Source organism: Neodiprion virginianus, chromosome 2, assembly GCF_021901495.1.
Source record: "Neodiprion virginianus isolate iyNeoVirg1 chromosome 2, iyNeoVirg1.1, whole genome shotgun sequence".
Classification (NCBI taxonomy): Eukaryota; Metazoa; Arthropoda; class Insecta; order Hymenoptera; family Diprionidae; genus Neodiprion; species Neodiprion virginianus.
In genome coordinates this window covers 5,046,668-5,061,083 of record NC_060878.1, presented here as the reverse complement: position 1 = coordinate 5,061,083, position 14,416 = coordinate 5,046,668, and the positions used below count along the sequence as shown (strand labels likewise).

Genomic DNA, 14,416 nt, shown 5'->3' with positions numbered 1-14,416 from the left:
ATTTGAACGACGCCGATTACGATACGCGCGGTAAAAACTCGCGGAAACAAAGAGTTCGAGCGAGTGATTCGAGGGCGAGGCCGATATAACCGGCGTATGAGAGCTGATAACGCGGTTCCACGCTGGGGAGATAAACGCGGCGATAAACGTCGCTGGTCTCCCGGGTCGGCAGTGTCTCCGGTTCCGCGATGGCGGAGGACGTGCAGGAGGCAGAAATCCGCGAGGGATCGGTTCTCCGGGTGTCGTGGAAGGCCGACGGGGGCCGAGAGTTGCGGCTGCAGAACCGGGGGATCGGCCGCATAGCCGTAAACGCCTTCGCCGAGGCGCCGTCCGACCTGGACTGCGTCGACCTGCGAGACAACGGGATAGCCGAGTTGCCCTCGGGACTCTTCGTCGGGCTTTCGAGGGTCAGCACCTTGCTCTTGTCCCGTAACAAGATCGGCCAGATCGGCGGTGGCGCGTTGGCCGGATTGGCGAACCTTCGGGAGCTGCGGCTCACCCGGAATAAGATAGAGGAACTTCCGGCTCGCTGTTTCGTCGGGACGCCGTTTCTGGCGAGCCTGAACCTATCGCACAACGAGATATCCCAAGTGGACCCGGAGGCTTTCCGAGGCCTTGGAAGGCTGCGGGAACTTGATCTGAGCAACAACAATATCTGCACCCTGCACGGTTCTGTCTTTGAGGACCTCGCGTCCCTCGAGTCCCTCAGGCTCTCGTGCAACGGGATATCCGAGGTGAACGCCGGGACCTTTGGGAACCTGCGAAGGCTGAGAGAGCTGGACTTGCATCTGGTTAGGATAACCGAGCTGAAGGAGCGCGTCTTTGGCAACCTTTCGAAACTCGTTAAGCTCACTCTGTCATGGGGAAAGCTCGATACCATCGCGTCGGGAGCGTTTGAGGGGCTGGAATGCCTCGAGGTTCTCGAGTTGAACAGGAATCAATTGACCTGCGTACCCGACGGGGTCTTTCGCCCACTGGTGAAAGTCAAGAAACTCGTTCTGTGCTACAACGACATCGCCGACGTCGAGACGAACGCCTTTGAGCGACTGGATAACCTGAGGGACCTTAATTTGAGCAGGAATCAAATCGCTCAGCTCCCCGACGAGGTCTTCGTCGGTACTCGGTCTCTCACGCATCTCAATCTGTCATGGAATAAACTCTCCGAGGGTTTGAATCCCGGGACTTTCATTGGGCTGAAACACCTCGAGGAACTCGATCTTAGCAGGAACGGCATACACGGTGTTCAGAAGGGCCTCTTTTCCGAGCTTGGATCTCTCGTTAAATTGATTCTATCGAACAACGTCATCGCTGATATCGTGCCGGGTGCTTTTCAGGGATTGGCAAAACTCAACGAGCTCAAGCTCAACTGGAACTACCTCGTTAACATACCTGAGGGAGCTTTCCTCGGTCTCGATTCCCTCGCCGTTCTCAATCTTTCCTACAACAAAATAAGCCAGCTGGATGCTGCTGTTTTCAAGGGTGTCGAACGGGTCAGGGATCTGGACCTTTACAAAAATAGACTTGAGGTATTACCGGACGACGTCTCGAGGGTTCTCGTCTCCATTGAAAAGCTCAAGATAACTTGATACCGATACTCGATACCCCGCGCGCAAGACTTTCATTTTCACTGCACGAGTTTATTTTTCACCCCAATTCCATTGTTCGCGTAGAAGATTATAAGGATTAGCATCGACGGTTGATTTGTGAGTTACCTTGCAGTTTCTTAATTAGTGCTATCGCTATTATTTTAACCGATGACGGCACACTCTCCCCAAATAGTGTTGCACGCATACATATCTAGAGACAATCGTAAATCATTAGTCATATATAACAGAGTTAAGAATATCAAACGACGATAAGGTAAGATATGTTATACACCTACACTTGTACAGTTATCTCTCGATGTGCGATATCTTGATAAAGAAAAAGACACGCAACGTGTCGCGAAAATTTCATTTAGCGAATAGACGAACACTCATGTACCTCTCTGCATGTATTATACATATAATCTTGCACATTGTAATATATTCTTCAACCCAAGCGTTTTGCAAATATATAAATCGGTGCCTGGCACCAAGAACATCTTGTTCTCATTCAACGTGTTACATGAATCCATCCTTGCACCAAACGATGCTCCATTCTCGACACCGAGTCTTAAGTAAGCATCGAGACAAGTAATGCTGGAATCTTTTATGGATCATAATGCTAACCAAAGTATGTTGATAAGCAACAGCTTTCCTGATAGAGAAAATACATAGTAGAACTTGTATAATGCACCACAAAACTTACGCGGAAGGTATAATTTCTCAGATTGATCTCTCCGATTTGATTTCTTTTCCGATATGTCATAGTAGACCAAAGATTAAGCGACACGTGTGTTTTTTCTCTCTGCCGTTAAGCAATTTAAGGGGCGAAACCACCCTCCAATTAAGGTAGTTTATTTTTTTTTCATTTCTCGTTATGAGAAAACTTTTTCAGTTGGATCGGTCAAAAAAAATATTATATTCTTGCGCGTGAAACTGCCAAATCGCCATTTGACATGCCTTACTTTGAAGCGTGGCTTCACCCTCTTTGAGTGTTTAATGGCAGATGAAGAAAAATTCGTGTCGCTTAGTTTTCAGTCTACCATATCATATCACAAAAGAAATCAAATCGGAGAGGTCGACTTGGGATACTTTTCTTCTCAGTGGGTGCGATTTTACAGGCACGTCTTTGGGATTGGCAAATCAGTGCGAATTGTAATACGCATAAAACGAACCGATTGGAGGAGGATACTGAGAATCAGAGGTGGAAACGCAGAGGCAAACCGAATTGCTGAACAAAGGCGTGTCGTCGACTAGCTGCTACGCATTGCAGGGTCGAGAGTGAAAGCGGCTGCTGCCGGGGTCGAGGGTCAAAAGTAAGGGCTGCCGGCCGTAAGCTCGGACCTCGACCCGGCATTTGGTTTCTCTCCTTTCATTCTCCGAGTAAAACCACAGGTAGCCCTTGCAGAGGGACTCCGAGTTTCCGCCATCCTACGTACCCCGAAACCTCGGGCCATTCGTTCCTCCATTAGGGCTGACCAAGGCCTGTAAATAGGCATTCATGCACAGATACCCATGTATACTCGTGTCCCGACTCTCCCCTCTTATCCTCTCCCTCACCTCCGTTCTCCCTTTCCCTTTATCTGTCCACGTCTGCAGCTAAATGAATGCGTTAAAAGGTCCTCGCGTCGCTCCAGCCTGACGAGTTTAATGCTTTACGTTGATGCACTTTATTGTCCGAATGAAAATCTTCTTTTTCTCAGTGTGTTCGTTAATGATACTGTTTCACTTGTCAGCTTACCACGAGATAATCCGAAATTAAGACCCTATCGAATTCACATGTTTGTGAAATACGATGATTTTTCTTATAAAAATTGCTGAGAAGAATATATTTGTTTTAAATCACTTTGAAACGGTCTAAAATCTGAGGGGATTCGTTCGATCTGATTCCGCGATAATTTATCATGTTGAGATATTCTCAGTCACAATTCCACTGACAATCGAACGCTTCTTTTATCACGTTGCTATCGGTAAATATTAAATTTTCTAACATTGTGCACTGATTTGATTTCGCATGAAAAAGGAATATTAAATACTAAATTCGATACGAACGAATCTGATAGATTTCCAATAAATTTCAAGTGATTTGAAATGAAAAAGTGAGTTTTTTTTTTTTTTCATAAATTCTGCGAAAAATCATCCTAACTCAAGATTGTAAAAATTTAATAAATTCCGAATGTTCCATCGCCTCGTAAAAATGGAATTAAGAAAAAGGTATTGAATTTCAAATCGCCAAGCTCCTTAAGAGGGAAATAGCAATTTGGCGCCGAAAGGGTAAGAGATGATTAAATTATTGTCGGTGCTTTTGGAAGTCAGTTTTCAAGGGAATTTCAACGCCGGCTTCTATTCACCGAGCTGATGGGCCGAGTAAAATCGCTCGATTGAATTCCCGGATGATCGATTCCGCACGGGTTTACAGTTAGCTTCCGGGTAACGGGTTATAGGTATGTACTCGAGTTAATAGTCGAGTGCGTTATCGTCGTCGGCGGTAGAGGACGGGAGAATTCGAACCCAACTATAACTCAGGCTGACAATGCGTTTAACAAGCGCGTGCATTACCCGCCCGCCAATTAAGTGCCGGCGCGTTGTAATACGCCTCGTAATTCACGCGCGAAACCCTTTAATATTCAGGGACCCGCCACTGGCACCGCCATCCTTGTCGCCTTCTCCTCCTCTCCTCGTCCTCTTGTCCTCTTCCTCGTCCAGAGCCAAAAACCATGCGTCGTCTCTCCAGACGCTGACCGATTTCCAGTGAATTCTCATTCAGGGGACATTTACAGGAATTTTATTTCGTTTTTTTCTCATTCAGGAAGATTGTAAAAAATGCTTATACATGTTTTAGGTATGCATTTCTTACATATTTTTCGGAGTAAATTTGCCTCGTTGGATCCTCATTTAAATGTATCAAGTTGATGCACAAAGTACAATTTTAATAGAGTGTAAAAAGGTGAAAATTCATTGCGCGCAAGGCATTTGTAGCTTGGCGTACGGGTCTTTTCAATAGTTTCATTTTGAAAGAAAGTCGATCATATTTTAAAAACGTGACAAAAAATGAACCGTTTTTCAACACAAAATTTAGGGTATCTCACTTCCAGGTGAGAATTTTGGAAAAACTCTATGACAATGCGTGAAAACTAGTTGAAAAAACAAAAACTAAGTGTAAAAGTTTCAGGCGAATCGGTCAGAAACTGTAGAAGAAACCCTGCGCGCAATTTTGAAACATCAAAAGTGAAGAAAAATGCATTTAAAGTTTAAATTCTTAAAGTGTTGCATTACGCAAACTCATACAAATTAAAGATTTTCGACACCGAAAAATTTTTTTAAGGGCAAAATCGATACGCTCCCATCCAGAGGAGGGATGAAAGTGTACGAAAATGCAATTAGCCCGTAAATGCTCCCTTCATCGGCTCAGCCGCGCAGCTTTCGAGCTTTTTCTTAATTTTCCCGGGAAATAATGATTTTCCGGGATTTTTCCTTCAGGCCTTGTAAAGGAGGGTTTTCTTTTGTTATTGTACAATTTATGCTCGTCTTAATTGACTTACCGTTTCGGTTATTAAATTCTTTATTAGGAGTTGAAGAATCTTACTCCGGAAAAATTAAGGCAATATATTACAATGCAGAAATTTTTCTTGATGTCATTCCGACTGGAATGTCAAGAAATTATGTCATCTTCTCCACAACACGAGAGGAGAAATCTATAACCGTTTCCTTCTTCTTATTTTTCTCAAGTTTCATTCTATTCCGGAAGAACTTGCAATGAAGAGAATGCGAGAATTAATAACAAACTATTTATTTTCTAATTTAAATAGTTTTAAGTTTGTTTAGAGTTTCGATATGATTTATCATTCGGATAAATTTAAGTTCAGATTTTATAAACAACTCGCTACTTTATCTCGGGATTGTCGGAAATAAGAAGCAGTTGAAAAAAGATGAAATAAGGAAAAGAGAGATTTGTGAATGAATAAAAGTAACTTTTGAAAAGCAATTACTTCTGTAAACAACTAGTTGCAAAGAAATCAGTGTATTTGATAGAAGCTTTTTCATCCTCGTTATTCTTCCTCAAGATTAAAAGCGCAATTGATAGATTCGCTAAACTTGTGAATATCGTAAAAGAATAAAAAGACTTCCAAAATTCAATTGCACAGAATTAAACTAACAAAGATTTAAATAAAATTGACGAATACAAATAAACGTAAATTGGTAAATGATCTTCGTAAAATAATCAATTTCAATATTTATCTTAGAGGATAAGTTTCAAACGGAAAAATAGAAGTCAGATCTTCTTTCATCGCAAGTTTTGAACGTGTAAATTCGATCGCCAATATCTTTGACAGATTCTAACTCCCGCAGCGCGGTTAATCGATCCAAGATGAGAGATGCAGTCGAGCTTTCATCGCGGCCATGTAACAACTGGTAATTATTGGGCAAGAAGTTACGACCGACCATCGCTATTACCAGCAACCGGCCTTTTCCTCATTCTAGAGAGTTGAATTTAACCGATAGTTTAAGCGTCGGGGGAATCAACTCCCGAATCGAAAGTTTAACTTCAACCAGCATCACGGAATTCTTCGAAAATCATGTTACAGCCAATTATCGACGAGGTCGGGCGATCGTCTGGGACTCCATCGTGCAAATCTACCGTCGTCGGGTTTTTTGTTCATCAAGAAATCGATGACGAATTTCGGATCCAAGGTTTGACATTTCGCGGCTTCGCCAAAGCTCCGGGCAATGGATTAGTTTCGCACTGCAAACTGCTAACTTCTATGGAATTAATTCGATAACGAATTCTCCTGCGGTCGGATTATATATTAAATGCACAGCTGGGGCATGTCTTGTCGGCACGAGTTTGTCATAGTATCGGGTCGATTAATATCGCGGAATAATATGGATCGCTCGAATAGTGCAGGATAAGCTCGCGTCGCACATCAAGGCGGGAAATTGCTCGCGTGCCTGAAACACCGAGGCCTGTACTGCACTAATTCCCGTGAGAACCGCGAGGAACCGGAATGCAAGAATCCTTCCCTGCGTCTCGATGAAGTACATCGGCTAAAGATTCACATCTGCGAATATTGCAGCGCACGGTAATCTGCATAATCCGGAATAAAATGGAACAGATATAATTTTATGCAAATTTTATCTCTGTTCAACCCTTTGAGTCACACGTTGTCGTGGCTAGTCAACTTTTGTAGCAAGATAATATTCCGTGCTTTTTGGGAATCACTGATTACGAATCTGAAATCAAAATTCAAAACTTCAGGATAGCGGATCCAGTACAGTGGAGAAAAATTTCAAATTTGATCGAATACGGTCAAAAAACTGTACGGAAGGGTTTTCGGGGCTGCTGATTGGAATTGCTATAATGAATTTTCAAAATCTGATTTCAGATTCGTAATCAGCGACCCCAAAGACTTATAATTTATGCAAAGCACGTATACGTGTAGAGGGGTAACTTTCTCGGAAATCAATTATTCCTTCAATTTTCAAGATTTTTTTCAATCAATTTGCTTCCAACAATAATAATTTACGTCAAATTACAATAATTGTTCTCGAGTACTGGAAGCCTATCGGTATACTATCAGGAATAGCAAAAAACCGAATAGAAACATGTTTTCAAAGTTCTCTGAATATACGAAAAATGTATATAAAATAGGTGGTAAGAATACTTATCGCACTATGATTCAAAAGGTTAATTAATCCATCGATTTATAGTTTAATCTTATATGAAGAGGTAAATTTTGTATCTGTTTAGATATTAATTAATTTTTTTCCTCTCTCGTGGGAGAATAATCTCCATTTTTGATACACTGCTAGTATCAGCGACGGGAAAATCTCTCTGCTGAAGCTTCCGGTTCTCGAAATCACAGTTGAAGATAGTTGGGAAACTAGCGGAGAGCACATATCCTCTGGGCTTTGCAGCCCGCGTTTGTAATAATGGCACCCCGATGCCCGTGCGAACGCAATTTATACAGCAAGCTGTATAAGAAATTAAATTATTCAGTCGTCGCACTGCGGTATAAAAGTTAGCGAATTAATGTTGTATTTTTCGGTAGCACGAATTTTATTTAGGTTGTTGACGATTTTTTTTTTTTGGCTTCGGCTCAAAATCAACTTACAATAATTGAAAAACAATTCTGTAAATTTTTCAGATTTTCATCTCAATTCTCATACGTGTCTATAAGAGGGTGCATTTAAAATAAATAACAGCGACCCTAATTCCTACAGCTATACAATTATATTCGAGGAGAGGAACAATTTTTGAATTGGTAAACAGGAGGAGAAAAGATTCCAATGATCATTCAAGCCGGCGAATAAGATGAGGGTTTTTAAACACCCCGCGGGTTGATTTCCACCCTTCGTTTTGCGGTCCTCGACGCATTGGCCACCTGTTCGCGAAATAGAGAGCAATAAACCCGAAGCTGGAGTGCAGAGGTCGCTTGCAAAGCTCTTGCCAAGGAAAAGCCTGTATTTTAAGCGTATTACGGTAAGCCGATTACGTAATTGCCGTCGGCTATTCGCATGCGGATCGCATGTACGCGCGTGTAAAAAATCTCTATATACGTACGTACACATTTAACGTGGATAAAACACCCGCTGTTTTCCATTGGAGCGTTAAAAACGGGGATCATATAATCGAGCGCGATAAAATATTTTCGTTTATCTATTCGCAGCTTTGAATAATAGTGAGAGAGAGAGAGAGAGAGGAAGTTGAATTACGTTCCGAATAGACTTGCACTGCGAGCGACCCCGTAAATTTATGGAAATATCAATTTGCGGCAAGTTTACGGTCTTTGATGTAATCAGAGCTCAATTACCGTGGCATTTACACTTCTGCATACATCGCCTATGCGGCTCCGAGCCTTGGGGATGGAATCTGAGGCGAGATGCATTATGCATCGACTGGCTCGAGACGAGCTATTAGTTACAAGACGTAAAATGGAAATCAGATTCAGACTCCTCTTCCTCTCACCTGGCACCTATCACTTCTGGCGACAAAATCTATTCCCGATAACTTGACACGCGGTGACGAATTATTAGAATGGTAACCGCGGAGGATCGATACGGAGGCCGATTTCCGATTGGCAAACAGTCACGCAAGCTCTGCGAAAGACGTCGATGCAGCGATACGCTGACACTTGTTACGTGAACCGAAAAATGTAACGTCTCGTTCTTGATTTCACGGGACGAATTTTTACCCGGGAATGAAGGACGGTGAAAATCTCGGTGCCTTGGCGGAGCTTTCCTTAGTATTTTTACCACCAAGGTGGTGAAAAGCTTGCTGAAAAAGCATCGCGAGGTTCAACGTTGGCCTGCTTTTGCTTCATTTAAGACATTCACCGAGTAACTGTGTTACTTAACGAGCCGTAAGAAAACTCAGTACCGTATATAAACTCGTGAAAAATAACACCGTGGAAAAAGGGCTTCAGACATCGGATATTTCTGTTGAAAATAAGGCGAGAGTTGCCGCTATCTTATATCGATGAATATTGTTATTGCAGTCTGAAGTTAATGCAACTTCATTCTCGGATGATAATATTTCAATAATTATGCATCTCCCTCGAGTTTTCCAGACAATTTATACCGCCGGTTGAAAATAAGAAAGAGAGAGAGAGAGAAAGGGAAAAACTCTTCGTTGCGAAATCACACCGAATGATAATTAATTTGACGCAGAGAGACGAGACGAGAGCCCGTCTGCTGCTGACGGGACGAAGGCAAAGTTTCAGCTACGACTTGAGTTCTGAATTGAAAACCGGCGGTTTGACGGGCGCGCAACTCGAAGGATCCCGGTCTCGATCCGTTGAATTTTCCCTATTAATACTTCCTGCTAAAGGACGGAATCAAAGTTGTACGTATACTACCAAAGTTGACAGCCTCGATTCACTTCGGGGATGGGAGTAAATGCCGCCCCAGACGCAACTGAGAGAGCTCAGCAAGCTCAACTTTACGGCTAATAACTGCGGAGGGATCCCAGTTTTACATCCAGGGGTTTTTGTCAGGTTTGCTTGCAGGATTCAATTCGTCCCGATGACTCAGTATCGTGAGATTAAGTAACCACAATCGGGACGAATGGAGGAAGAGAATAAAAATTTGCTGTTGAAAATTTTTAGTTCCGGTCACCGCTCAGTCGTTAACTATTTTCATTTTTTACCACAATCGAAAAATATTGTTCTAGGTAGAAAATTAAAATTAGTTTTCTAGCCGTTACCGGAAAGTCTGGAATCCGTTACTATTCTTTTTCATTACGATCGCTGTTGCTATATTTTCTTGCAACCGTTGCGAAAATTCAACGCTTGTGCAACGATAAATTGACGTTAAAGACTTGTTTAACTAAAAAAGTACAGTAAATAGAATAAACTGATTTTGCGTTGCAATAACCGAAAAAGAATCGACAATAACCTAAAATGGTTACGCGTATCTCGTTTTTCGTAATTCCAACAATATTCAAACAGTTTTTTTAACGATACATGTCTTACTGAATTCTTCTATTTACTGTAACAAATGAAATTTTTCTCAGTGTAGGAGGGCGAAGTGTCTGCGATGCCAGATCGAAATAGTCGAGAGAGGATCAGAGCTAGCCTGTTCTCTGTTAGTGATGTAATTATTGAAATTTCCACCCCTAAACCGCCGCCTACGTCAAAGACGAGATTCTCATTACCTGACCAAAATTGGCGAGTTGAATTCCTCGCAAAATTCCTCGTCAAACCATCCATGCAGCGACGTGACACTCAAGATATATCGAAACCCGTTAATTTACAAAATTATGATGATTTGACTAGAATTCAACTCGCCAATTTTGGTCAGGTAACGAGAATCTCGCCTTTGACGAACCTATCGGTATCGAGTAAGGAGCAATCCTGTGATTTCTGGATGACAGGTTTAATACCCGCGTTAATTACCGGATCGAACTTGGATAATTCGGCACCCAGAAGATAATAGATTCGTGGAATCTGTTGCGAGAGACGATATCGCATACCGTACGTGATTCCTGAAGCACAGGTATTAAAAATAATAAGGATAATTGAATAAACGTAACTAGATAAAATTTTGCAAACCGTGCTTAAATCAACTCTCCGTACGAGGACTTGCTTTTTACATCTTTTTTCGAAGTGTTCCAGGCATTCAAGAAATCGGAATAAATTCAGGACTGCTTCTGAAAGCGTTAACTACATTATCCAAAAGTTGGTAGACAGAAATGTTTTCAAGTATTGTTCATAAAAATTGATGTTCAGAAAACGCACTGTTTCCTAAAAGACTCAGTCTTCACGCAAATGTAAAACAGCGAAGACTGCGACGCTGCGAGTGCAGCAGCAGAGTCGAAAGCTTCGTTCTCTCGATCCCCGGATTGCGGAATTGGTGCACTTTCGCTCTTGATATTCCTTTGCCGGCGGTCTTTAGGCAATGTAAACCGAAAGCGAATAATGGGCGGGATAAACGTAGGACGGGGATCGAGCTCCGGGATAATGCAGCGCTTTCGGGAGATGATCCAGCGTCTGGCGTAAGTGTACGAGGTTGGTGTATAAACGTTGATATCTCACAGGGGAATATCAACACACGGTATGCCGTTTCAACCCAAACATTCGGCGGGGATCAGAAAAAGCAGGAAAACATACCATCTAGCTGCAGAGTTGAGTGGCGAACACACAGAAATATAAGAACACCGTCCAGTGATGCTTAAGTAGGGGTTTAATTTCACGTGTTTTTTCTCGAGGTAAAATATCCGTCGCCCTGTAATTCGTAATCTTGAACACGACTGGAAAATAAACATTTCGATTTCATTCCGGAGAAAGGTTCCGTGCGTTTCGATTCTCGCCTTTCATCACCCATCAAGTGTAATACAAGTTTTGTTGATCCTTGTTCGTTTTCTCTATCAGGCTTTGATCCTGAGATCTTTTACTGTCAGCGAGGATCGAGTTTTTCCTACCGTGATCACAGTTTCCAGGATACTATACGCCGATCCTGGTATCGGATGCCAAGTATTCGGATAGTTAAGAAACTTGTAATAAAACCTTGTGAAAGTTTGTGAGTAAAAATGGTGGAAAGACGACTTTCGGTGTCCAATTGGGAAGGAGTTCAATCAGGAGAAGTTGATCTGCGATTGGCTTGGCAATTTCGACCGTCCTTAATCGCGTGAATTCCACGCCGTATAAAAGAGGATATCATCACGGCTGGTGGATCGTTTTTCCGGGGTTCGTCAGCTCTTGATAATGCAGTTGATCCGTTTGTCGACGCTAATGAATTGAGAGATTCGGGTTGTATTGATCCTCCACGTTTCCTCTGAAAGCGCGGATCCGGACTCGGTGGTCATCAATCCTCCAAAAAGGCGGCGAAGCCGATCGAAGCCTCTGACCCAAAGACCCCGAAAGACCGTGAAGAAGACGTTTCGCCGACGGAGACGACGAGCTTCGATCTTACGGAATTCGACGTCGACGCACAGATTGACGAGTCGGAACGATTGGATCGGGAATGGATTAAAATTGTTGGGAGAAAATTAGAGGTCATGATTCTCGAGGCTTTGGATGGACGCAAGTCTCGTTTAGACGTCTCCGAAAATCTGTGACAGCTGTGAACATCAAGACGTTAGTATTGGAAAATGTCCTCACGAGGTCAGAGGTTGGTTGACGGTGCCATTTTATCACCACGTAATCCAAGTTTTTAATTTTAATCCAGGCAAATTGTAATTCATGTGCTTTCAAATTACTCGTGTCACATAAGTTAATTAAACATAATTAATGACACAGATCTGCAACCAGAAAACTGCATAGATTTTTTATACCGGTACTTGAAGATTTTTACTCACTGAAACAGGTACAAGTACTCGAAAAATTTCATCACGTCTGATTTTTTCTTGAACCCGTGTTCGTAGTTTCATTTAGAGTGAAACTCCCGTTTGACTCGAAATCTGGCATCCTATTCTCGATTCAGAAAATCTTACGCAAAAGTGATTTCTTACTTTCATTTAATATGTATTAGAGTGAGACTCGAGAATGAGTACGAACAGGGAATGAGAAAATGGAAAGCGGAAGCGTGTTCGGAGAAGTATAAAAGAGAGGAAGAAAAGGTTTCATACGGAAAAAGAACGAACACGGAATGTCAAGTAAATTTCATCAAGAAATCGTTTGTTTAATTTTATAAGAAATATTGTTCAGTTCGTTGATAGGAATTGGTAGTTTTTTCATTATTCTTATGTTTTTTTTATGCAAACAATTTGTATTTTGCAAAAATACAGCACACTCGAAAACATAATATTTACCAAAAACATTCCGTGCAGTTGAAATAATATATTTCTTTGCAGACATGTGTAATACGCTTGTTACGGTCAAAACAATCAGCTGTCAGCCTGGTTGCGTTAGTTTGTCGTTTTTTCCACCAGATGACACGTTGGAAAGTGAGAATTCCGCTTCTCGTCGCTTGCGTCGAGGCTGAATCTCGGCTGGTACGTAGTAATACCGGAGTCTGGTCGGCCACGGCGGAAGTCCCGATTCATGTAGATCCCGCTAAAGTCCTTATTACGCACGTATATCCCCGTCGGGGACGTGACCAGTTTGAAAAATGACGTAAGCCGCTTACACCACTCCTGATACCAGCAGCGTCCCTTCTCCCTTCATCCTCTCATTCTTTTTTCTCTCCCGATCCTCGACTGGGCATCGCTTTGCCGTATAACGTAAAAGAGGCGGGGTGACGGGGAGTCTGGAGCACCGAGGAAAACTTTGTCTATGTTGCGAGTAGAATTCATTTTCATTTTTTACCTATCTCGTCGTATTTTCTCTCATCGCCGAAAGTGCAGCCTTGATTACGCTACAAGGAAAACGTTGCATCTTCAATTCGAAGAAACGTTAACTGAGAAAGAGAAGAGAGAAGAAAATAAACAATAAAAACAAAAATTGTCAGCGTCCTTGAATCCTGCGTAAAATCGACCGCCCGATTATTCGAGACGTCGACTGAATTAAACGAGACACGCGGTCTGCAATTTCTTCGGCCTGCCTTTCTCGCTTTTGTCCTTTTTTCGATCTTCTCCCCGAAGGAGCTGATAGACACTGGAATTTCATATATAAATCGCTCGCTGCCCGTTCCATGGACTCTTCTTCTCTGAATAGCAGCGGAGGGGGTGGAAATGCTGCGGAGCCTGAGGAAACGGGGCAGGGTCAATTTTCGAATATCTCGCTCGTCCTGAAAATACGAATCCTGCAAATTCGATATGGTTTTGCAGGGTTTTTGGACAGATCGAGAATAGTTTTGCGTAAAAAGTTAAGCCATAAAAATGCTTTGAGCATTTATTGAATTATCACATGTGTAAACTGCGCCGAGCTAAGATCTCTCGAAGAATATGAAAGTAGGAAGTATATTAGAATTATAAACAAAAGATTCGATATCGATGCTTTATTTCAAGTGGTTTAAAAACGGTCGTAATCTATTAACAATTTCGTTAGATTTCATTATACACTAGTTTACTCAATTCATTCACCATATTAGATCGCCATTTTGGATCTCGCCATCTGACTTCAGATTCGTTATCAGCCACTCAACAAACCGACCAGTACCAATTTTCGTCATAATCCAAATGTTTTTAGCTTTTTTCAGCTTTTCGAATACGACAAATTAAAATTTTCTAAATCTGACCCCAAAAAACCTCACGGTGCCACTTTTCGTTCGAATCCGTTCATCCATCATCAAGATATAACCGTTGTAATTTGATTTTTTTGAAATTTTGTTATTTAAATAATTGAAAAAGTAGCGAAGCATTCAAAGCCAAAATCTAATCAGTTTTCAGTTTGGAAAAGCCACGTCGATTGAGATGAAAATCATTGAAATGCGGTTACTCGTCTGCAGATATCGTC

General features: G+C 42.1%; 1 protein-coding gene across 1 annotated transcript; it reads left to right on the top strand.

Moving 5' to 3' along the window:
• Window positions 1-158: 158 nt before the first annotated feature.
• On the top strand, window positions 159-2,093 carry LOC124298094 (insulin-like growth factor-binding protein complex acid labile subunit). The gene has a single exon (XM_046749695.1). It carries the CDS (start codon window positions 189-191, stop codon window positions 1,584-1,586), a length of 1,398 nt encoding a protein of 465 aa, XP_046605651.1. The 5' UTR covers window positions 159-188; the 3' UTR covers window positions 1,587-2,093.
• Window positions 2,094-14,416: the final 12,323 nt, after the last annotated feature.